This window comes from Malus domestica, chromosome 07 (assembly GCF_042453785.1).
Source record: "Malus domestica chromosome 07, GDT2T_hap1".
In the NCBI taxonomy this organism is placed as follows: Eukaryota; Viridiplantae; Streptophyta; class Magnoliopsida; order Rosales; family Rosaceae; genus Malus; species Malus domestica.
This window is the reverse complement of record NC_091667.1, coordinates 26,924,688-26,948,954: the sequence shown is the minus strand read 5'-3', so window position 1 is coordinate 26,948,954 and position 24,267 is coordinate 26,924,688. Positions and strand designations below refer to the sequence as shown.

Below are 24,267 nucleotides of genomic sequence, written 5' to 3'. Positions count from 1 at the left end.
AGGTACCAATACAAACAGATTTCAGATGCATTTTTAAATACATATATATGGATGGGAATGAATCTCACATTAATGAATGAGAGACCTTACATGTGCTTATAAGGAGTTCTGCTACTTTCCATATTGCCAATTGATTTTATAGTGGAATCTCAACTTTCTTCATGGTATCAGAGTAGCCATACGAGACCTTACATTTATGGTGGAACTCAACTTTCTTCAGAACTAATCCATGTATAATTAGTAAAAGTCAGGTAGTAATTAATTAAACTCCTTTGCTTGTGGGTAGTTTGCATATATTATGTATGTATCCCTTGAGCACTGAACATTATGTGCAAATTTCCAACGGATATATCTTCATTAATGGGTTCAAAAACACAGATTGCTTTGCTTTTGAACAATTAGGCGTGCGCCTAATTAACAACCGACGAGATGATGTCTGCATATACTGCACATGACTTGTGGTTTTAATCAAAGAATTTTGTATTGATCACACATAAGCCAACAACTGTTGTGCACGTTTAAACGGACTAAATCTGTGATTTCCGATGTAAGATTCTATTCTTCAACAATCTGTTCCAGCATCATTAGGTTCCAACACAGGTCGCACTTGGTGCGATGGCTAGTGCCTTCGCCCATGAGCGGTAGGTCTCGGGTTCGAGACTTGGGAGCAGCCTCTCCATAAATGGGGGTAAGGCTAGCCGACATTCACCTCTCCCAGACCCTGCATAAAGCGGGAGCCTTGTGCACTGGGTACGACCTTTTTAGTCTTATCTCATCAAAAGGTCCCGATACATTTTACAGTGTTGAACAACACTACTTACTCTTTATTTCATAAATAATTTGTTCTACCGTTCTAATTAAGGTGGGAAATTGAATTCATCCACGTCCATGACTTGAATCGAGCCACAAAAACACCATTCATAGCAAATACTTCAAAAACAAAAAATCAGAAGTAATGTTCCTAGAAACTTACAAAGCAATATAATTGAAGACATAGTACCATATGGCCAACTGCTAAGTGTAGATATGAAGTACATAACTCCCTCTAAAAAAAGTTGACTATTCTGGGAAACTTTGACCATTCATGCAGCCTACTGACTATCTATATTTGTAGGTAAAAAGTAAATTCTTTACATTAATGTTCAAGAGTTTCAGTATTTCATCACTATCTATCTATACTAAAGGGGTGGCTGCAAAGTTACGTGTATATTAAGAGAAATATTGTTCAAGTTCTGCATTCATTGAACAATTCACAATTCACAGTTCAAAAACCTAGGGCCATGGAGATCCTCATGACAATGTCTCTACTCGTTCTTTTCGGCTTCTTCTCCTTCTTGAAGTTGGTTTTCCGAAGGGGAGATCAGTGCTGTTACCTGCTGGCTTACGAGTGCTACAAGGCGAAAGAAGACATGAAGATCAACAGCGATTCCTGCGCGAAGATCGTCTTGCGGAACAAGAATCTGGGGTTGGAGGAGTTCAGGTTTCTCTTGAAAACCATTGTCAATTCCGGTATTGGAGAAGAAACTTCCTGCCCAAGAAACATAATTGAAGGCCGAGAAGAAAATCCAACCAGGGCAGACGAGCTTAATGAGATGGATGGCATCATTTTCGACACGCTTGACAAGCTTTTCGCAAGGAATGCTGCAATTCCTCCTTCACAAATCGACATCCTTGTTGTCAATGTGTCGATGTTCTCCCCCGCACCCTCACTAACGTCGCGCATAATAAACCGGTACAAGATGAGGGAGGACATCAAGAGCTTCAACCTCTCGGGAATGGGCTGCAGCGCAAGCCTCGTTGCCATTGATGTTGTGCAGAACTTGTTCAAGTCGCATAAGAACGCAAATGCGGTTGTTGTCAGCACAGAATCCATAGCTCCAAACTGGTATTGCGGCAAAGAAAAATCCATGATGCTCACGAACTGTCTGTTCCGCTCGGGAGGTTGTTCGATGCTGTTCACAAATAACAGAACCCTACAGCACCAAGCCAAGTTGAAGTTACAGCATTTGGTACGTACCCATATTGGCTCGAACGCTGAAGCGTATGAATGCTGCATACAGCTAGAAGATGAGAGTGGATACCAAGGGTTTCGCCTCACCAAACACCTCACGAAAGCAGCTGCTATAGCTTTAACAATGAACCTCCAAGACCTAGTCCCAAAAGTGCTTCCACTGAGAGAATTATTTCACTACCTGATGGCCTCTAGGGTTCGGAATAGAACTGGTACTAAAAGCCAAAAGCTAGAAGCAGTTGGTATAGGGCTAAATCTCAAGGCAGGAATAGAGCATTTCTGCATTCACCCTGGTGGAAGAGCAATCATAGATGGAATTGGGAAGAGCTTAGGTCTAAGGGATTATGATCTTGAGCCGTCTAGAATGGCACTTCACCGGTTTGGCAACACGTCAGCAGCCGGATTTTGGTACGCTTTGGGATACATGGAGGCAAAGAAGAGGCTTAAGAAGGGCAACAAAATTCTGATGACTGGATTTGGAGCAGGTTTTAAGTGCAACAACATTGTGTGGGAAGTATTGAAGGACTTGGATGATGCCAATGTTTGGAAAGATTGCATAGAAAGTTACCCTCCTAATAATACTCTGGGCAATCCTTACATGGAGAAGTATGGTTGGCTCAACGACGAATATCTAAGCTTTGTTAGGCTCGATCTCTCCCAAATTTTCGCTTAAACTTGCTTTTTCCCAGTTAATTTTCGTCATTTTCTTTATTTGTATGCTGCATGGTGTGTGATTTTGGTTAATGTTTGTGAGCTGCTTGAAGGGTTTGTATAATTTCTTCAACAGATCATCAAATTGTTGTTCATTGTGCTTGAAAACTTGTGCTATCTATTTTGAAGCTTCAACATAATAGTTCAAAGTGATTCGGGTAATATTCATCTAATGAATGGTCAAGCTATATTCTGACCTCCATGTTTAATTCTATGAATCGTAGTCAGATCTTTGGTGTTTTTGACTTGCCTAATAAATTCTGAAAGAAATTTGAACTGCTAGTCTGCTACAAGTCTATAAAGTAAAAGCCTGAAAAGCATGGAAAATTTTATCTTAGAACCATACTTAACCGCACCTCCTCGTTGGCTAAGTTGTGATCAACGGATTTTTACTGTACACACGTCTCAAACAGAATTGTTAATGTTTTTTAACACCGTTAAACATTTAAAGATTTTTTTTTGGCAAAAACATATCCAATCGCGTATGGTAAAAATTCGTTAATCGCAATCGAGTAAACAATGAGGTGTAAGTGCTCAAACCCTTAAACTTAGTATGGTTCTTAAACTTTTTACATGTATGTGTGTGTGTGTGTGTGTACCAAAAGAATGGCAAGAAAAAAGGTTACTTTTGAGGTGAAATTATATTTACCATATCTGTTTTTTAGGGGCACATTTCCATACCTTCTCAATGTCTCTTTTGTGTTACAGATCTGTATAGCCTTGAAAGAGTAGCTTCTGAGGTTCACATTCAATATCTATGCACCTCGTTTAGAAATGGAAATTGGCTGATATTCTGTGAAACATGTTACATTGCCATTACCAAAAAAAAGAAAATTGAGGAAGTGGTCAAGAACTTACAATTTAAATTTACAAATATCTTGCAGCACTGTTTCTGCATAACCATTGATCCAAGATAGTTAAGGATTTATTATAAAATTAGTTAGTAATATCGAGAGTAGTTTAATTACTTATAAGCATATGCGAGATCCTTTCTTTTATTAATATGTGATTCATTCTCAACAAACTCATTTACGTATGAAGAATTTTTAAGCCTAACACTTGAACAACACAAATTGAATGATGTCGAGCATGTATGATGGATGAGCTTCACAAGTGAGACAACTTGATCTAATACTAAAAAGTAAGTTGAGGTTCCACCATAAAACCAATGATAATAATAAAAAAATATTTCAACTACATGTAAACACATGCAAAGTCTATTTTCTTGTTAACTAGAAATTCATTTTCAACGTAATAATAGAACTGACACATTTCAGAAACATAATAAATTTCTCCTGCCTATGGTCTTCTGCCATGCGTCGTCTCAGTCAAAAGTTGGTCCTTTCCTTGCCATCAAAGTAATAAATTGGAAAATAAGAGAGTCACAAAACCATAAATGCCAAGGCAGCATAGCCTGTAGCAGAACTGTGTGCTGCAGTAATGTCTGCTTTTATCTTCATCAACCAAATTGTTAGAAAATGGTGATAAAATTAGGCGTTTAAACTTCCATTTTAACACTTGAACGTTTGACCAAACAAACACTTCAAACTAGTTTTCAAAAAAAACAAACACTTAAAACTACTTCCACCGCATCTTCAATACAAGCATGGCAAGAAAATATCAAACTCTGGTTGCCAAATGCACATTGAACATCCTCCAAGCAAATGTCTCACCCAGGAAGCTTTAGAACTATAAACAATGTGTAAAATCATTTGTAAAAGTTCACTTTTCAAAGAAAACTAAGTTGTATCTTCTTGGGTTCAAAATGAAAACTGATTTCATGTTAGTTTTGGGATGACAATTTCGAATACAACATGTTACACGACTTAAAACTTGTATAAATATAAAACTCGTTGTGTACACGATTAAAACTGTTAAAGTAATATTATATTTAGTAAAATGATGACTTTTCTCTTATTTTTTTATGAATGTATTGACACCATCTCAAAGTTTTGGTCATTGAGTTGGGCAACAAAATTTTCCATTATCTATTCTAAAGTTGAGGAGGGTAATTTTGTCCTATGGGTTTGGGACGGGTTGGGTGGGTTGTCGTGTCATTCGGGGAGGGTTTAGGGGATGGGACCCATGTTGCGTTTGAGAGAGAGAACGAGCAAGAGAGAGAGGGAAATGGAGGATTGGGGGACAGAGAGTTGATTGCGGGATTGACAGATTGAGGGATTTTTCTGCTTTTCTGCTTTTCTACTTTTTGAATCTTTACAATTTTTCTTGTCAATCGATTCTGTCTTCTTCACTTTACCTTTCAATTTGGTTTTGTCCTTCACAAATCTCTGCTTCTGTCCGTCTTCATTTCGCTCTCTTCGTCTCAAATCATGTGTTTTTTTTTTGCTTCACAGAATAGTCACGAGCAAATCATGTTTTGGTTTATTTAGAGATTTTGTTTCCAGTCTCCATTTGGTGCCTTACTCAGATCGACTCTGCACTCATCATTGACGACTCCACCTTCACGAAGGACTCCACAAATCCCAAGACCAATAAAGGTAAAGCACGTCCACCTCTCCCTTTCATTCGTTTTCATGGCCCAATGTCAAATGAAGCAACTCTGATTCATGCATGTGTGTTTGGTGTATTTTGTAAAGGGGCTTCTCAATCTGTTGTCTGGACTGAAGAAAAAGCGGATAAAGCTCTCGAAAATTTCAGATATGAGAAAAGACTATGTCTACATTGAAGTCCAAATAAGATGGATCCGTGAAACTATGAAAGCTAATATATGAATAACATTTTTGGTATGAAAGCCCTAAAATTGAGACAAAAAAGGAAGGATGGCAGACATGAAGAGGGCTTTGGTGCGAGGATATGCTGTGACGGCTTTAAATAATGATAGAGGTCAAATAACCATATCGTTACTATTATTTTTTGTAATTATATTTGTATGAATTTTTCATTAAAATTTTCGACATAATTTCACTATATATTATGATATCTATTGTATTTGTTGTATAAGATGTGGTTTGAGCAGTACTACTCATATTGTCCAAGTGCATTTAGAAGGTTTTAGTGCACTTCAAGGGATCTCGGGCTCACAGAAATTTCTGATGCACAAGGCGTAGATCACTTGCCATCTGCACATACTTGGTAACTTCTACTCTAATGTCATTTTTTTTCTTGAATATGTTCTCTATTATCTGTTTGAGTTATCAGTTGCCATTTGAAACTACTTTTCAAATAACTTTTAGCATCCAAATTAAGTTTATCCAATTGCGAGTGCGGAGCGCTTATTAAAGAAATTTACTAAATCCGGTATGAGATGTGAAAAGAGGTACATGGTCTTTGACTTCGTTTGTTGGTTTAAGTTGTTTACTGTGCATTCCATATTAGTTCCATTTAAATTATATCAATTACAGATCATATGGGCAAAGGTTTCCTAAGTTGGTAAATGGTTTTACCAAGTCTTCTTACTTATAGGTAATAAGTCATTTATTATTGTTATTGGATTTGATTTGATTTGATTCCAATGGGTTGCACATTTACATTTTGGATTGGATTCCTTTGCTTTATAGACAATTTCTAAATTTCCTTTTCTATTTCTCTCCTAATAATGAGTTTTCTAGAATTTTTATAGGGAGAACTGCGTGTGTGCAAAAATATGGTGGAAGGAATTGATGGATCTTAATTTTATTCTAATTATTTGTGATTAAGCTGATTAAGTGATCAGACGTGTAATACTTTGATTTATGCCAATTAGGCTGATGATGGTGTTCTAAGAATTGGAAAAAATTGATTATTTCTCTTTTAATTTCCTTTTTATACATATTGAAATATTTATTTATAGAAAAAGTTTATTGTTCATTCTATTTTAGTGATTAGAATCGTTTAACTTTTAGGTTTTTTCTAGAAAGATATATGATGACAAAGTGTGTCAATATAATGGAAATAAAGCGAAGATTATGGAGTCGAGTACCCAGATGAAGAGATTAAGGAATGAGTTTTGGATCCTAATAATAGCTGCTCTTTTCCTTGGAATGGTCAATGCTTTCGATTTTTGGGTAGAGAATTTTAATGAATTTATATGTTTTCCTCTGCTTTTCAGTGTTTTTAGGTGATTAGAGCTAAACATAGAGAAAGTTTTTGAGACTTTTAGACATGTTGGACCTCTCAAGGTTGATGTGGTAGGTATTATGGAGTTATATGTGCAGTGGTCAAATTATATTTATGTCTGTCGAATTCAATTTATTACTGGTTATGCTATAACTTACTACTATTAATTTTTACTCATTTTTTGAAAGATAAACTGCGCAAAGATTTGCTTGGCCACTTTGATAAATTGAAGTGATTAGGAATTAGGACTTGGTTATATCCAACAATTCATTGCCTAAATACAGAATTCATATAGAAAATGCAATCTAGAAAATTCATTCATGTATAGTGTATAACTTGAAATGCAATCTAGAAGGGTAAATCGAGTGACTTCTTCTTTGTTTTAAGTATTGACAAATGCTATTGAGTAACTGTTCACAAACTAATTAATACAAAGTACTTTAAAAAGAGAGAACCATGTTATGCAATGTGTATAATCAGTGTACGTATAACACAGTATGTGCGGGTGTGCGTGTGTGTGTGTGTGAGTATAATGTGTGTGAATATTTAATTAGCTCGCAAAGTTTGTTTGTTCCTGTGAATTTTAATTGTACTAAGCATGTCAAATTGCTATGGATTTGCTTTGTTTGTGAATTTTAGAAATTTGGAACGTTGGAGGGAGCAATTGGGTCGTTGGTTTTTTGAGATATATTCAATTACAGTAATTTTGTTACTATATTGTTGAATTTTTATTACTAGAGAATTATGATTTTGTTACCGTTATTTTTGGGTTTTCTCCTATGTGAAATAGAGAATTGGGCCTCAAATTTTTAGGGCATTCTCTAATTTTTGTGATATTTGCTGTGTATTTTGGGGCATGCTTTAATTTTTGTGATGTGAAATCCCTGTAAGCGCCTCTAAACATTGATCATTTGTTTTGTTGATTAGTCTTAACGCCAATACCTTATCCTAAGCTAGGCATCACAACATCTGTAATTCCTTAATTCATTTATGAGAGCATATTCGTACTGCTGTGCTATCGTTATTATTTAATACACTGCTTAATTCGAATTTTGATATAAGTTTTCATTAGAATTTAGAACCTTTGTTATGATCAATAATGTATTGTTTTTTGAAACGAAATGATGTATTGTTTTGGTCGATGATGTATTGTTATGATCATTAGAATTTCATATACACCTGTGATTTAAATACCATTGAATATTTAATATGCATTTGCAATTATTTTGGTAAAGAAATTGAAAAGGAATGTAAAGGTCTATTCCTTTTGAGCTGGGTTGCTTGCCCCTCATTATCATTTTCTTAGATTCTAACTTGCATTAGTTATTGGATCACCCAATACGTCAAAACGATCACTTTCTATATCACGTGTTAGTTTATTCACTTTGTGGATAGCTTCTCTCTCCAATCTATATGCTCAACTTGGAATCAACATTTTTGGTATGCAAGATTTCTGATATGCTTCAACTTCAGGTACTCATGATGTGGATGCAAAGAATATTAAAATGAGCATGTTTAGCTGCCAAAAAAAAAAAACAATGACAGGGATTATGAAGGGAGAGGAAGAGGAGGGAGATGACGAGTAAGTAGTTGTTTTGGAATAAGTTGCAGTTGTAGAACTTAGAAATGAATTTGGAGACCGGATGTATATTTATACTCAAGTGTAGTTTTTGCCTTTCATTTTTTCAATTTGTTCTGTTAATGGTTAAGAAGACATGAATCACATGTATGTAAATATTGCATATCGTATATATACGTGAAACTTTTGACATGTTTTATATGATTTAAAAACCTGCAACATTGCATGGACACCATCACTAGTTACCATTGTTCTAAAAATCTCCGCCTAGCGCTGCCTAGGCGGGGCAGCTGGTCACCAGCTCGATTAATGCCTAGGCGTTTGAAAATTAAGAAATGACACCTAGACCTGCTGAGGGGCCCGCCTAGATCGTGTAGGCACCCACCTAGCCCGCCTACGTTACGACTCACTTAGACAGAAAATAGATAATTTTAATTTTTTAATAAATTGTGACTTGTTGAATACTTAAATGAGCATACATTATATGCTTGTTCCCCATGTTTTTATTATGCTCCAATACTTCATAATATATATGTCATTCTATTTTGTAGTTTATGATGAAATTATATATACTTTAAGTATAAATAGACATTTATTTACACGAAATATAATTGATTTACTTAAATCCGCCTAATTTACTTAGGTGCCCGTCTAGACCCCGTCTAGCACCTAGCGTGTTTTAGAATCTTGCTAATTACAGACTAACTTGGTGGAGTTGATACGAAAATGGGTGAGGATTTTGATGGGGATAAAGATCAAATGAGCAAAGGTACAAGTGGGGATTGAGCCCTGAAAGGAAATTGGAGGAAGTGAAAATGTGATGGAATCATCATGGACGAGCAAGAATGCTTTTGTAGGTTGATAACCGTTGAACAAAAACTATGCTGCATAAGTCCCACATTGACAGAGTAGCCAGATGTCCAGTGGCGCTAGTATAAATGAAGTCAACATGTGACTGTTCAAAACACAGAGCCATGCGTCTAGCACAAAGCAAACTATTCTTTCTCTTTTTACTAAAGAATATTGTGTGCTCGTCACTACAATGGCATACGCCTATTTTTTGTGGGTATATAAGCTCATAGTGGGCCTTTTTCGTCCCACGACCATACAACCTTAAGCCCAAAACTTGATGTCATGTTTAAGCCCACTAGCGAGTGTTAAGCTGTGATTTTTAACTTCAGAGATTCATGTCTCTTGGAGCAAATAATGACCGATGATGAAGATGATTCATAGCTTAGGAATACTGCAACTTCTTCAGCAGGACAACAACGATACATTCCCATGAAACTAATCTCCTTTATAATCATTAAAATCATAGATTGGAAATCTAATTAGACTGCGTTTATCAAATCACATACCAATTTTTAAACCAATACATATACGTTTGAAATAAAAAAACGAACACATATACTAGTTTCTAGGAAATCTCCTTCCTTTGGAATCCAAACCAATTGAAAATTTCAATTTTGGAAGACATATATAGTTGCATAGTTCACATATACCGATAACTTTTTTGAAAATACTTTTAAAATAATTAAAAGTGTTTTCAGATCCCAAGAAATGTTTCTAAACCATATTTGACAAAATATATATATATATATATATATATATATATATATATATATATACAATATATATATATATAAGTGTTTTTTTGATAGAAAAGCACTTGCATTTCTATTAAATACCACAAGTGCTTTCTGAAGAAGCATTTTCAAACTATAAGTCTTCAACATAATTCTTGTCAAGTAATTTCCACTTAGGTTCGCAATCAAGGCCTAATTTCATATAAGAATTGACAAAGGAACTTAGCTGATATTTCAACGGGCAAAGAATTTTGGTGCGGAATAGCTAAATAGACCAAAGGATTTACGGGATTTGAGCAAAAAAATTGGGAGTTAGCAAAAAAGTGGAAGCCAAACTATTTGCCCCACACCAGCCACAGGGGCAAACTATCTACCTTCGCTCATATAAAATATTGTAGGCTGCGGAAGATTAACTTACGGAACCAAGCGTTGAGCACAAAGCGAACTATTCTTTCGCCTTTTACTAAAGAATACCTTGTGCTTGTCGCTTTAAATGGTATACGCCTATTTTTGAAGTTCAGCTTGTATTTTCTTTAGCTGTTACCCTTTATGCTCTGGAACTGGAACTAAAGAGTGAAAATTTAGAGTAATCTCCATAAGTCATACACGCCAAATATCACTCGTTAATGTGAAGGAAAACGAGGTGTGCTGCTGCTGAGGTTGGAATATGCAGTGTTTTCTTATTTTTATTACAAGTGATATTCTGGAGGAAAGAAACCAGTAGTCAATGACTTGCTTTGCTGTGGAGTTGGGTGTATACCGCCACGTCAATGAACACTGGCAGCATGCTTAACACATGCAAGTCGGACATGAAGTGGTGTTTCCAGTGGCGGTTTTCTCTAACTATGAGAGTAATGTACTAGCAAAGGGAATACAAATATATCAAAAAGAGAGTTTGCTAGCATAGGAAATACTGATATAGATCATGCCCTCACATCTAGAAAATTAATGAACTCTTATTTTTATAAAAAAAGACCTTGAACACCTGATCGATCAGGGTTTATTTATGAGATACATCCAGACTACAGGGCTTGACAAACTTCATACAAACTTCAAACAACCACACTTCTCCACAAGGTAAAAGAAAAACGCAAACTTATTAAGTGCTGAAAAATCAAACAGCTAACAATATTATTTTTACCACATTTTTCATACCAAATATTTTACCACTTTTCTAAAGAGATGAGACCCACATGAGTTGGTGGATCTTACTTCTATTAGAGAAATGATATAAATGTAATATGAAAAATATTGTAAGTGTAGCATTACTCAATAGCAAATAGGGAAAAGTCAAACCTAACAAGGCCTAGATAATCATCATTGATCCAGCCATACTTCTCCATGAACGGATTGACTTGGTTTTGATCCCTAGGGTAACTATCTATGCAGTCTTTCCACGCATTGACATCATCCAAGTCCTTCATCACTTCCCACACAATATTGTTGCACTTAAAACCAGCTCCAAATCCAGTCATCAGAATCCTGTTCCCCTTCTTAAGCCTCTTCTTTGCCTCCATGTATCCCAAAGCGTACCAAAATCCGGCCGCCGATGTGTTTCCGAACCGGTGAAGCGCCATTCTTGACGGCTCAACGTCATAATCACTTAGCCCTAAGCTCTTCTCCATCCCATCTATGATTGCTCTTCCACCAGGGTGAATACAGAAGTGCTCTATTCCTGTCTTGAGATTCAACCCTAGTTCCCCAGCTGCTTTTGGCTTTTGGCTTGTAATACTAGTTCTAATATTGTTAAGCCTAGAGGCCACCAGATACCTAAGTATTTCTCTTAGTGGAAGCATTTTTGGTGCTAGAACTTGGAGGTTCATTGTAAAACCCAGAGTTGCTGCTTTTACTAGGTATTTGGTAAGGCGGAAACCTCGATTTCCACTCTCATCTTCTACCTGTATGCAACAGTTATATGCTTCTTCGTTCGAGCCGGTGTGCATTCGTACCAAATGATTTAATTTCAGCTTGGCTTGGTGCTTTAGGCTTCGGTTGTTCGTGAACAGCATCGCGCACCCTCCCGAGCGGAAGAGACAGTTTGTGAGCATCATGGATTTTTCTACGCCGCAATACCAATGAGGAGCCAACGATTCCGTGCTTACAACGATGGCATTCGCATTCTTGTGAGACTTGAACAAGTTTTGTACAACGTCAATGGCAATGAGGGTCGCACTGCAGCCCATTCCCGAGAGGTTGAAGCTCTTGATGTCGTCCCTCATCTTGTAACGATTCACTATACGTGAAGATAGGGAGGGTGCAGGGGAGAACATCGACACATTGACGACAAGAATGTCGATTTGCGACGGAGAAATTGAGGTAGCCCGAGCGAAAAGCTTGTCCAGCACGTCAAAGATGATGCCATCCATCTCCGCAAGTTCATCTTCTAGGGTTGCAGTTTCTTCTCGGCCTTGGATGATGTTTCTTGCGCAGTAAGTTTCCTCGCCAATGCCCGAATGGGTAATAGTTTTCAAGAGAAACCTGAATTCTTCCAGTCCTAGATTCCTGTTCCGCAAGACGATTTTCACGCATGAATCAGTGCTGAGCTTCAGGTCGTCTGGTGGCATGTGGCACTCGTAGGCCAGCAGATAGCATGCCTGGTCTCTCCTTCTGAGAAGTAACTTACAGAGGCAGGAGAAACCATAGAAAAGAGCCAGCAAACACGTTGCCATCAGGATCCCCATGTGTGTGTGTGAGAGAGAGAGAGAGAGAGAGAGAGAGAGAGAGAGTTTAGAATTGGGAAGTGTCGAATGATCAGTTGCATGTATACAGCTTTCAACGATCTATTTCTCTTATAAATAGATGTTTAAGATAGAGCTAGTGTATCATGTAGTAGGCCTCATTAAGGTGTATAGTTAGGTAGTAGTTAGGCCAACCACTAATAATAATTAGTAGGGTAAGAAGGCCTTGACATTTAGCACCTTATACGAATGGAGAAATTTTTCAGTGTACCAGAACACGACTCGGGACACTAAATGTTATAATATAAGTGTTTAATTTTTTTTCAATTATCCAACCACTTGTATTATGACACTTAATATACCGAACCATGTTCCGGTACTGAAAAATCTCTTATATACAAGTTGTGTGTTAGCTTTCTCCACTCAAATATTGCGTGGGCTAGTCTTTTTTTCATTGAATAAGGTATTTTTCTTATCATTTTTTTAACAAATTCAGGGATTGAACAATGCATGGGAAATGTCTTCTTCATGAAAACTTGGCTCGGGACTTACAATTTTAACCGTGGAGCTATGTCGTTTGTTCTCTCGGGTTGGATTGGAGATCACTCATTAGACTCTAAACTTTCTATATTTAGAAAGCAAAATACACTTATGAGGAGTGTAGAATGAGATTTTTGGAGAGCCAAAAACATTTCCCATCCGAAAATGGTATGATGAATTTGATGGTATTATTAGGTTGGATTGAGGTAAAAGAAATATATGAACTCTTGTACGAAAAATTGGTTATTAAAACTCAACAGGAAAATTGCCTTGACAGATAGGATATTCCTCAACTTACTAGCACTGCCATTAATGTTGAAACTCTCATGTAGCTTAGGATACTACAACAACAATAAAATATTATCTCACTAAGTGAGATCGGTTGTATGAATCATAGGACGTTATTGTGCTTGATTTTGTGCCAAGACTTCCGTTAACTTCAAGTATTCTATGACTTTTCTTAAAGCTTATTTCCAACTACTAGGTGTAGCTTAGAATACTAATAAAAAAAAAACCAATATATGTGCATCCTGTTGTGAATAATATGTGGATGACCCACATAAATAGTTTGTTACTATTTATGCACAGTATTTTCACTATTCATTTGTGGAAAATTTGTAAAGTGAATAGTGTTCTCTTTGCTTATAAAATGAATGAGAGGTGAAGAAGGAGGTGAGATACGAATGAGGATAGAAGCAACATGGCTGAGAAGAGAGAAAAGAGAGGAAGAGGAGAGGAGATAATATGAGATACGAATGAGGATAGAAGCAACATGGCTGAGAAGAGAGAAAAGAGAGGAAGAGGAGAGGAGATAATAGAGAGAGTTATCTTTGTACTCCTATATTCCAAATTATAATGAAAGCACCATTGATGCCCCGAGGACGTACTTCAATCACACTGACTGTAGAGGAACCTCATAAATTTTGAGTCTTATTTCATTTATTCCACTGCACACACCGTCGATTTTACAACATGTCCTTATTTTTTTTATAAACTAAATGCTCTTCTAATATTCTAGTCCACGTTCTGTAATTGGTGACATTGAAATCCTTGATTCTTAATTTCTTTGAAAAACAAATTGTTGTTATGATCAAGTGAACCATGCCGCTTTTTGCTAAATACGAAAAAGGAAATGGAAATAGCTAAACGATGTTTTGTTTTCATCCGCTTATCATTTCTCTACTAAAAGGAAATACCTTGGTCAGACCACAATATAAAATGACGTTACGTTGCTATTTGTTTGCCATGTAAATTTGTATTAAACAAACTTATCAAAACGACGTTGACAATTATGTAATTTTCGTGTCAATAATATAAATCTTATGGAAGACATGTATATTTCTTAATACTGAATGGTCAAACCAACCAGCTTTTTGAGATGATTTTATAGTAAATTTGTTGGTAGGTATGTAAGCTCATAGTGGACCTTTTTCGTCCCACGACCATACGGCCTTGAGCCAAAAATTTGATGTGCATCATAAGCTACAAGCGAATGTTTTGCTGTGATTTTTAACTTCAGGGTTCATGTTTATAGGAGCAAATAATGACCGATGATGAAGATGATTCATAGCTTAGGTATATTGCATCTTCTTAAGCAGGACAATTCCTTATAGTCATTTTTACTCATAGGTTGGAAATCTAAGTAGACATCGATTATCAAATCAAATACCAGTTTGAAACGAACACATATACGTTGGAAAAAAGAACGAACACATATACAAGCTCTAGGAAATCTCCTTCCTTTGGAATCCAATCAATTGAAAATTTCAATTTTTGGATAACATATGTAGTATCATATTTCACACATATTTATAACATGTTTAGAAATGATTTTAAAATAATTAAAAATGTTTTTATTTCACTAAAAATGTTTCAGACCATATTTGACAAAAACATTTGAAAGTGTTTTTGTAATAAAAAAAGCACGTGCATTTCTATTAAATATTTCATACCATAAGTGCTTTATGAGGAAGCATTTTAAAATGGGCTATAAGTCTTAAACATAATTCTTGTCAACTAATTTCTACTTACACTATGTTTGGACGAAGAAATTTAAAATTACTAAGAAATTTTAAAATAATGGAAATTGAATTGATGGAATTTTATTTTTCAGAATTTGTGAATTTTTTTGTTTGGTTAGCTTAAAAAGAACAATGAAATTGAATACAGAATTTGTTATTTTTAAGTTCTCAATCATAGAAATTGGGAAATGACATCTATTTACATGGAATTTAAACTTGGGAATTGGAGATCCCAAATTCCAAGTTTTTTTTTCACGCGGAAATTCTAAATTTCTATGTTTATGAATTCAAACAAGAGAATTGGTGCATATCAATGTACAAATTCTAACTTTTATCTAAATTCCAAGTTTATTTCCCTCATCCAAACATAGTATTAGGTTCGCAATCAAGGCCTGATTTCATATAAGAATTGACAAAGGAACTTGCAAGCTTAGAGTTTTGAACTGGAGCTGATATTTCGACGGGCAAAGAATTTTGGTGCGGAATAGCTGAATAGACCAAAGTATTTATGGGATTTGAGCAAAAAAATTGGGAGTTAGCAAAGAAGTGGAAGCCAAACTATTTGTCCTACACCCGCCACAGGAGCAAAGAACTATCTACCTTCGCTCATATAAAATATTGTAGGCTGCGGGAGACTAACTTACGAAAGCATACATGAGCACAAAGCAAACTATTCTTTCAACTTTTACTCAATAATACTGTGTGCTCGTCGCTTATACGCCTATTTTTGAAGGGCGCATCTCTGTTAGTGCACCTAAATCTCAGTATTTAAATTGTAAAAGTTCAGCTTGTATTTTCTTTAGCTGTTACCCTTGATGCCCTAGAACTAAACAGTTGTCTTGTCCTTGAAAATTTAGGGTAATCTCCACAGGTCATACAAGCCAAATATCACTTGTTAAAGTGAAGGAAATACGAGGTGTGCTGCTGCTGAGGTTGAAATATGTAGTGTTTTCTTATTTTTATTACAAGTGATATTCTGGAGGAAAGAAACCAGTAGTTAATGACTTGCTTTCCTGTGGAGCTAGGTGTATACCGCCACGTCAATGAACGCTGGTGGCATGCTTAACACATGCAAGTCGGACATGAAGTGGTGTTTCCAGTGACGGTTTTCTCTAACCATGAGAGTAATGCACTACTTGTGGTAAATGCAGTACTAGCAAAGGGAATACAAATATATCAAAAAGAGAGTTTGCTAGCAAAGGAAATACTGATATAGATCATGGCCTCACATCTAGAAAATTAATGAACTCTTATTTTTATAAAAAAAAACCTGGAACACCTGATCGATTAGGGTTTATTTCTGAGATACATCCAGACTACAGGGCTTGAAAAACTTCATACAAACTTCAAACAACCACACTTCTCCACAAGGTAAAAGAAAAACGCAAACTTATTACAACAACAACAACAACAACAAAGCCTTTTCCCACTAAGTGGGGTCGGCTATATGAATCCTAGAACGCCATTGCGCTCGGTTTTGTGTCATGTCCTCCGTTAGATCCAAGTACTCAAGTCTTTTTTTAGGGTCTCTTCCAAAGTTTTCCTAGGTCTTCCTCTACCCCTTCGGCCCTGAACCTCTGTCCCGTAGTCACATTTTCGAACCGGAGCGTCAGTAGGCCTTCTTTGCACATGTCCAAACCACCGGAACCGATTTTCTCTCATATTTCCTTCAATTTTGGCTACTCCTACTTTACCTCGGATAACCTCATTCCCAATCTTATCCTTTCTCGTGTGCCCATACATCCCACGAAGCATCCTCATCTCCGCTACACCCATTTTGTGTACGTTGATGCTTCACTGCCCAACATTCTGTGCCATACAACATCGCTGGCCTTATTGCCGTCCTATAAAATTTTCCCTTGAGCTTCAGTGGCCTACGACGGTCACACAACACGCCGGATGCACTCTTACACTTCATCCATCCAGCTTGTATTCTATGGTTGAGATCTCCATCTAATTCTCCGTTCTCTTGCAAGATAGATCCTAGGTAGCGAAAACGGTCACTTTTTGTAATCTTCGCTAGATTGCTCCGGTCATTAGTGTGGATAAGTATATAAATGGATAGAGATAGGAAAGCAAACACAAGATGTACGTGGTTCACCCAGATTGGCTACGTCCACGGAATAGAGGAGTTCTCATTAATTGTGAAGGGTTTACACAAAAGCAAACACAAGATGTACGTGGTTCACCCAGATTGGCTACGTCCACGGAATAGAGGAGTTCTCATTAATTGTGAAGGGTTTACACAAGTACATAGGTTCAAGCTCTCCTTTAGTGAGTACAAGTGAATGATTTAGTACAAATGACATTAGGAAATATTGTGGGAGAATGATCTCGTAGCCACGAAACTTCTAAGTACCGGAGTGTGGTATCGTCTTGACTTGCCTTATCTGTCTCATAGGTAGATGTGGCATCTTCTCTGGAAGTACTCTTCCTCCATCCAGGGGTGGTATCTGTAACTGGTGGAGATGCACAAGGTAATGTATCAATTTCACTTGAAGCTTACTTGTAGTTTCATGCTTGGTCAAGCGCGATACAAACCATGTAGTAGGAGTCCCCCAAGTCGCCGAGCTAGGGGATCTGCTGAAAGAGGTGACAGACAAGGTAAGCAATCAGAGCTCCGGCTGATTGTTCACATTCTCCCTATCTTGCAGGCAGCATGAAGGATAAAGAGAAGAAAAATGAGGAGAGATGATATGGGATACTTTTGCTTTTGAAGAAGTAACTTTCCACAGGCTTATTCTTGAACTGGGCTGGAGGGTTTTCTGGTTTCCTCCAGAGTATAAGGCCGACTGAAGAATTTGAGGGTCAAAACAAGTCCATCAAATCTAGAGTACGTTCGACCCTGCTGATATGGGATACTTTTGCTTTTGACAGAGTAGTGGATGTATCGGCACGTGTGCTGTTACGCTTGTCTCCACATGCTTCCTTGTATCCTTCTCACTTGCCCTATTTGTTCCTCAGGCAGATGCGGTATCTTCCCTGGAAGCATAAGATGTTGAAGATGAGTACTCGAGAGCAATGCCAGGTAAGTAATCAGGTAAGGGGTTCCAGGCAGTCAGTTCCTGGCTGGAAGCTTGATTCCAAGTGCTGACTGATTGCTCTCTTTCTCCTTGTCTTGCAGGTAAGAACAAGGCCAAAGGAAAAGACAGGGAAAAAGCATGATATGGGATACTCTTGCTTTTAACCCTGATGATATGAGATATTCTTGCTCTAGTATAGCTTGTTTACAGAGGTATTATCGGGGGGAAAGAAAGCTGAATATTTCGAAAGGCTTCGTTGGGAGTGCCCTCTCAGATAAGAGAAAGGGTTGAGCATTTTTGCAGGTCTGCCTGTCCGTTAGGGATGGAGGTCGACATATATAGGAGTCTCCCTAACATCAAGTAATAATGCTATTCCTTTACCCTGCTTGGTTATAGCACGGTAGTGGGAGCTGCCAGCTTCACATGTTTTAACTCTGTCAGAGCACTTTGAAAAAGTGGTCTGTGGTATCTGGAAAGCTGATGTTGCGTGTGAAGATTACAGACAAGCTTTATCCAAGGAGATCCAGCTCTTGAAGTTGGGAAAGTGGTGCCTCTTCCATTTTCGAACAAGCAATCCTGTCGGGGATCTGGCTCTCGAGATTCAGAGAACGATGCCTCTTCGATTTTTGAGAAAGCAATCCTGCTGGGGGTCTGGCTCTCGAGATTCGGAGAGCGGTGTCTCTTCGATTTTTGAGAAAGTAATCATGTTGGGAGTCTGGCTCTCGAGATTCGGAGGGCGGTGCCTCTTCGATTTTGGAGCAAGCAATCTTGTTGGGAGTGTTTTCTCGAATGTGAGTAAAGGTTGGACGTGTTTGCTAGTCTACCTTGCCACGAAGCACAGAGGTTGACACACAGGGACTTTCCAATTATCCAGCAGTGGTACTGTTCCTTTACCCTCTCTTCGATTTTTAAGAAAGTAATCATGTTGAGAGTCTGGCTCTCGAGATTCGGAGGGCGGTGCCTCTTCGATTTTGGAGCAAGCAATCTTGTTGGGAGTGTTTTCTCGAATGTGAGTAAAGGTTGGGCATGTTTGCTAGTCTACCTTGCCACGAAGCACAAAGGTTGACACACAGGGACTTTCCAATTATCCAGCAGTGGTACTGTTCCTTTACCCTCTCTTCGATTTTTGAGAAAGTAATCATGTTGGGAGTCTGGCTCTCGAGATTCGGAGGGCGGTGCCTCTTCGATTTTGGAGCAAGCAATCTTGTTGGGAGTGTTTTCTCGAATGTGAGTACAGGTTGGGCATGTTTACTAGTCTACCTTGCCACGAAGCACAGAGGTTGACACACCGGGACTTTCCAATTATCCAGCAGTGGTACTGTTCCTTTACCCTTGTGGGTAATAATATGGTAGCTAGACCTTCAAAATTTATGTGTTTAAACTTTGTTAGTGTTGTTTCTTTGCAATTTTTTTACCCTTCTTGGTCAGAGCGATGTAGTGGGAGCTGCAAGCTTCACGTGTCTCAACTTTGTCAGAGAACTTTTGCAAAGTTATCTGTGGTACCCATGAGCTACTGTTGCGTGTGGGAAGTGGGTGATTGAACAGTACGATTCATGTGCTTTCTACTTCGTCAGAAATCTTCGATAGAATGCCCATAATTTCCGCAAAGCTGAGTGTGCGTGTGACAGGTGCTGACAAGGCTGGAAAAGTAGGTGCCTCTTCGATTTCTGAGATCGGCCCTCGTGGTCTCTGAGCATCCCAGCTTTTGAGAAAGCAAGCCTCTTCGATTTCTGAGATCGGCCTTCGTGGTCTTTGAGCAGCCCAGCTTTTGAGAAAGCAAACGCCTCTTCGATTTTTGAGATCGACCCTCGTGGTCTCTGAGCAGCCCAGCTTTTGAGAAAGCAAACGCCTCTTCGATTTCTGAGCAGGCGCCTCTTCGATTTCTGAAGCTTCGTCGAGTGCAGATTTTTATAGGGGCTGACATTAAGTTCCAAAGCACACTTGAATATCCACCAGTAGAAGCTCCATTCTTGCACTTCTAAGATCTTGATTTGTCCGACCTCTTCTCTCTTCAACACCTTTGAAAATGTCTGGCCCCTCCGACCGTCGTTTTGACTTGAACTTTGTTGAAGAGGCAGCCCCGCCTTCTCCAGACAACATATGGCGCCCATCCTTCGTCTCCCCTACTGGTCCTCTTACCGTTGGGGATACCGTGATGAAGAATGATATGACCGCTGCGGTAGTGGCCAGGAACCTTCTCACTCCCAAAGATAACAGACTACTTTCCAAACGGTCTGATGAGTTGGCTGTTAAGGATTCTCTGGCTCTCAGTGTTCAGTGTGCAGGTTCTGTGTCTAATATGGCCCAACGCCTATTTGCTCGAACCCGCCAAGTTGAATCATTGGCGGCTGAAGTGATGAGTCTCAAACAGGAGATTAGAGGGCTCAAGCATGAGAATAAACAGTTGCACCGGCTCGCACATGACTATGCTACAAACATGAAGAGGAAGCTTGACCAGATGAAGGAATCTGATGGTCATGTTTTACTTGATCATCAAAGATTTGTGGGTTTGTTCCAAAGGCATTTATTGCCTTCGTCTTCTGGGGCTGTACCGCGTAATGAAGCTCCAAATGATCAACCTCTGATGCCTCCTCCTTCTAGGGTTTTGTCCAGTACTGAGGCTCCGAATGATCCTCCTCCGGTGCCTTCTCTTTCTGGGGCTCTACCGACTGCTGAGACTTCTCCTAAGCAACCTTTGTGAAGGCTCCCTCTTTTTTGTTTATTTTGACTCAAGTATATGTACATATTTGTAACTTATCGGGGATATCAATAAATAAGCTTTCCTTCATTTCAACGTATTGTGTTAAATACACCAAAGCCTTCTTCGCTAAGTTCTTTGAATTTTCTTTTGTTGAAGCTTGTATGTTGAAGCTTTGTGAGTGGAGCATATAGGTTGAGGTAGTGTTCCCTTAATTTCCCGAGTGAGGAAAACTTCTTGGTTGGAGACTTGGAAAATCCAAGTCACTGAGTGGGATCGGCTATATGAATCTTAGAACGCCATTGTGTTCTGTCCTGTGCCATGTCCTCCGTTAGATCCAAGTACTCTAAGTCTTTTCTTAGGGTCTCTTCCAAAGTTTTCCTAGGTCTTCCTCTGCCCCTTCGGCCCTGAACCTCTGTCCCATAGTCGCATCTTCTAATCGGAGCGTCAGTAGGCCTTCTTTGCACATGTCCAAACCACCGTAACCGATTTTCTCTCATCTTTCCTTCAATTTCGGCTACTCCTACTTTACCCCGGATATCCTCATTCCTAATCTTATCCTTTCTCGTGTGCCCACACATCCAATGAAGCATCCTCATCTCCGCTACACCCATTTTGTGTACGTATTGATGCTTCACCGCCCAACATTCTGTGCCATACAGCATCGCCGGCCTTATTGCCGTCCTATAAAATTTTCCCTTGAGCTTCAGTGGCATACGGCGGTCACACAACACGCCGGATGCACTCTTCCACTTCATCCATCCAGCTTGTATTCTATGGTTGAGATCTCCATCTAATTCTCCGTTCTTTTGCAAGATAGATCCTAGGTAACGAAAACGGTCGCTCTTTGGTATTTCTTGATCTCCGATCCTCACCCCTAACTCGTTTTGGCCTCCATTTGCACTGAACTTGCACTCCATATATTCTGTCTTTGATCGGCTTAGGCGAAGACCTTTAGATTCCAACACTTCTCTCCAAAGGTTAAGCTTTGCATTTACCCCTTCCTGAGTTTCATCTATCAACACTATATCGTCTGCGAAAAGCATACACCAAGGAATATCACCTTGAATATGTCCTGTTAACTCATCCATTACCAACGCAAAAAGGTAAGGACTTAAGGATGAGCCTTGATGTAATCCTACAGTTATGGGAAAGCTTTCGGTTTGTCCTTCATGAGTTCTTACGGCAGTCTTTGCTCCTTCATACATATCCTGTATAGCTTGGATATATGCTACTCGTACTCCTTTCTTCTCTAAAATCCTCCAAAGAATGTCTCTTGGGACCCTATCATACGTTTTTTCCAAATCTATAAAGACCATGTGTAAATCCTTTTTCCCATCTCTATATCTTTCCATCAATCTTCGTAAGAGATAGATTGCCTCCATGGTTGAGCGCCCTGGCATGAACCCGAATTGGTTGTCCGAAACCCGTGTCTCTTGCCTCAATCTATGCTCAATGACCCTCTCCCAGAGCTTCATTGTATGACTCATTAGCTTAATACCCCTATAGTTCATGCAATTTTGTACATCGCCCTTATTCTTGTAGATAGGCACCAAAGTGCTCATTCGCCACTCATTCGGCATCTTCTTCGTTTTCAAAATCCTATTGAAAAGGTTAGTAAGCCATGTTATACCTGTCTCTCCCAAAACTTTCCACACTTCGATTGGTATATCGTCTGGGCCTACTGCTTTTCTATGCTTTTCTATGCTTCATCTTCTTACCGCATTTTTCATACCAAATATTTTACCATTTTTCTAAAAGAGATGAGATCCACATGAGTTGGTGGGTCCTACTTCTATTAGATAAATGATATAAATGTAATATGAAAAATGTTGTAAGTGTAGCATTACTCAATAGCGAATAGGGACATGTCAAACCTAACAAAGCTTAGATAATCATCATTGATCCAGCCATACTTTTCAATGAACGGATTGACTTGGTTTTGATCCCTAGGGTAACTATCTATGCAGTCTTTCCACACATTGACATCATCCAAGTCCTTCATCACTTCCCACACAATATTGTTGCACTTCAAACCAGCTTCAAATCCAGAGTTGCTGCTTTTACTAGGTATTTGGTAAGGCGGAAACCTCGATTTCCACTCTCATCTTCCACCTGTATGCAACAGTTATATGCTTCGTCGTTCGAGCCGGTGTGCATTCGTACCAAATGATTTAATTTCAGCTTGGCTTGGTTCTTTAGGCTTCGGTTGTTCGTGAGCAGCATCGCGCACCCTCCCGAGCGGAAGAGACAGTTTGTGAGCATCATGGATTTTTACACGCCGCAATACCAATGAGGAGCCAACGATTCCGTGTTTACGACGATGGCATTCGCATTCTTGGGAGACTTGAACAAGTTTTGTACAACGTCAATGGCAATGAGGGTCGCACTGCAGCCCATTCCTGAGAGGTTGAAGCTCTTGATGTCGTCCCTCATCTTGTAACGATTCACCATACGTGACGATAGGGAGGGTGCAGGGGAGAACATCGACACATTGACGACAAGAATGTCGATTTGCGATGGAGAAATTGAGGTGGCCCAAGCAAAAAGCTTGTCCAGCGCGTCAAAGATGATGCCATCCATCTCCGCAAGTTCATCTTCTAGGGTTGCAGTTTCTTCTCGGCCTTGGATGATGTTTCTTGCGCAGTAAGTTTCCTCGCCAATGCCCGAATGGGTAATAGTTTTCAAGAGAAACCTGAATTCTTCCAGTCCCAGATTCCTGTTCTGCAAGACGATTTTCACGCATGAATCAGTGCTGAGCTTCAGGTCGTCTGGTGGCATGTGGCACTCATAGGCCAGCAGACAGCAAGCCTGGTCTCCAGGCTAGTCTAGAGATTTTTGAGGCCCAGGGCGACGTCCAAAAATGTGCCCTAACTTTATATAAAAAAATTATTTGTTTTCACACGTAAGATGTCGATAAAATTATACTTAGAAAATCACTTCAAACTTAATAATTTAGAAACATAGAAAAACTAATTTATTTTGTATCGTGTGAATGAAACGAAAAAACTTCAGGTTTACAAGTAGATATGAGTTTCGTTTTCCATCTGAACTTTTAAAATGTTTTTGTATAAATCGTGAGATGTTTTTTTCTTATTTACTAACCTTGTCAATGTGGGATTAAAAAAATAATGATGTTTTTGAGTCTTTAATTGATATGTATAAGTAATAAATGGTAACTAAACTAAACTTTTTAATGACGCGTCATATGATTTGCAATTTGGAAAAATTTGCTCAACGCATTACTCTTTGTTAAAGATTAGACTTGAATTGGAACAAATTTTTAAAAATAACAACCCACATAGCTAATAACTACTAATTAAAATTAAATTAAGAACCAAACAAAAATTCGTAAAAATTGAAA

General features: G+C 38.5%; 2 protein-coding genes, 1 long non-coding RNA gene, 2 other non-coding genes and 1 pseudogene across 5 annotated transcripts; 4 read left to right on the top strand and 2 right to left on the bottom strand.

Annotated features, from left to right (window-relative positions):
- Positions 1–1,186: 1,186 nt before the first annotated feature.
- Positions 1,187–2,884, top strand: LOC114826095 (3-ketoacyl-CoA synthase 19-like). The gene has a single exon (XM_029105865.2). The coding sequence runs from the start codon at positions 1,281–1,283 to the stop codon at positions 2,682–2,684; it is 1,404 nt and encodes a 467-aa protein (XP_028961698.1). The 5' UTR covers positions 1,187–1,280; the 3' UTR covers positions 2,685–2,884.
- A 1,821-nt stretch (positions 2,885–4,705) lies between these two features.
- Positions 4,706–8,549, top strand: LOC114826094 (uncharacterized). Its single transcript, XR_003774964.2, has 3 exons — positions 4,706–5,220; positions 5,320–5,815; positions 8,252–8,549. It is a non-coding gene; the product is annotated as an uncharacterized lncRNA (long non-coding RNA).
- A 777-nt stretch (positions 8,550–9,326) lies between these two features.
- On the top strand, positions 9,327–9,445 carry LOC114826209 (U5 spliceosomal RNA). The gene has a single exon (XR_003775130.1). It is a non-coding gene; the product is annotated as a U5 spliceosomal RNA (small nuclear RNA).
- A 918-nt stretch (positions 9,446–10,363) lies between these two features.
- On the top strand, positions 10,364–10,482 carry LOC114826206 (U5 spliceosomal RNA). Its single transcript, XR_003775127.1, has one exon. It is a non-coding gene; the product is annotated as a U5 spliceosomal RNA (small nuclear RNA).
- Positions 10,483–10,881: 399 nt separating this feature from the next.
- LOC114819294 (3-ketoacyl-CoA synthase 19) lies at positions 10,882–12,725 on the bottom strand. Its single transcript, XM_029105863.2, has one exon. The coding sequence runs from the start codon at positions 12,622–12,624 to the stop codon at positions 11,209–11,211; it is 1,416 nt and encodes a 471-aa protein (XP_028961696.1). The 5' UTR covers positions 12,625–12,725; the 3' UTR covers positions 10,882–11,208.
- Positions 12,726–22,726: 10,001 nt separating this feature from the next.
- LOC139197445 (3-ketoacyl-CoA synthase 19-like) lies at positions 22,727–23,716 on the bottom strand (annotated as a pseudogene).
- Positions 23,717–24,267: the final 551 nt, after the last annotated feature.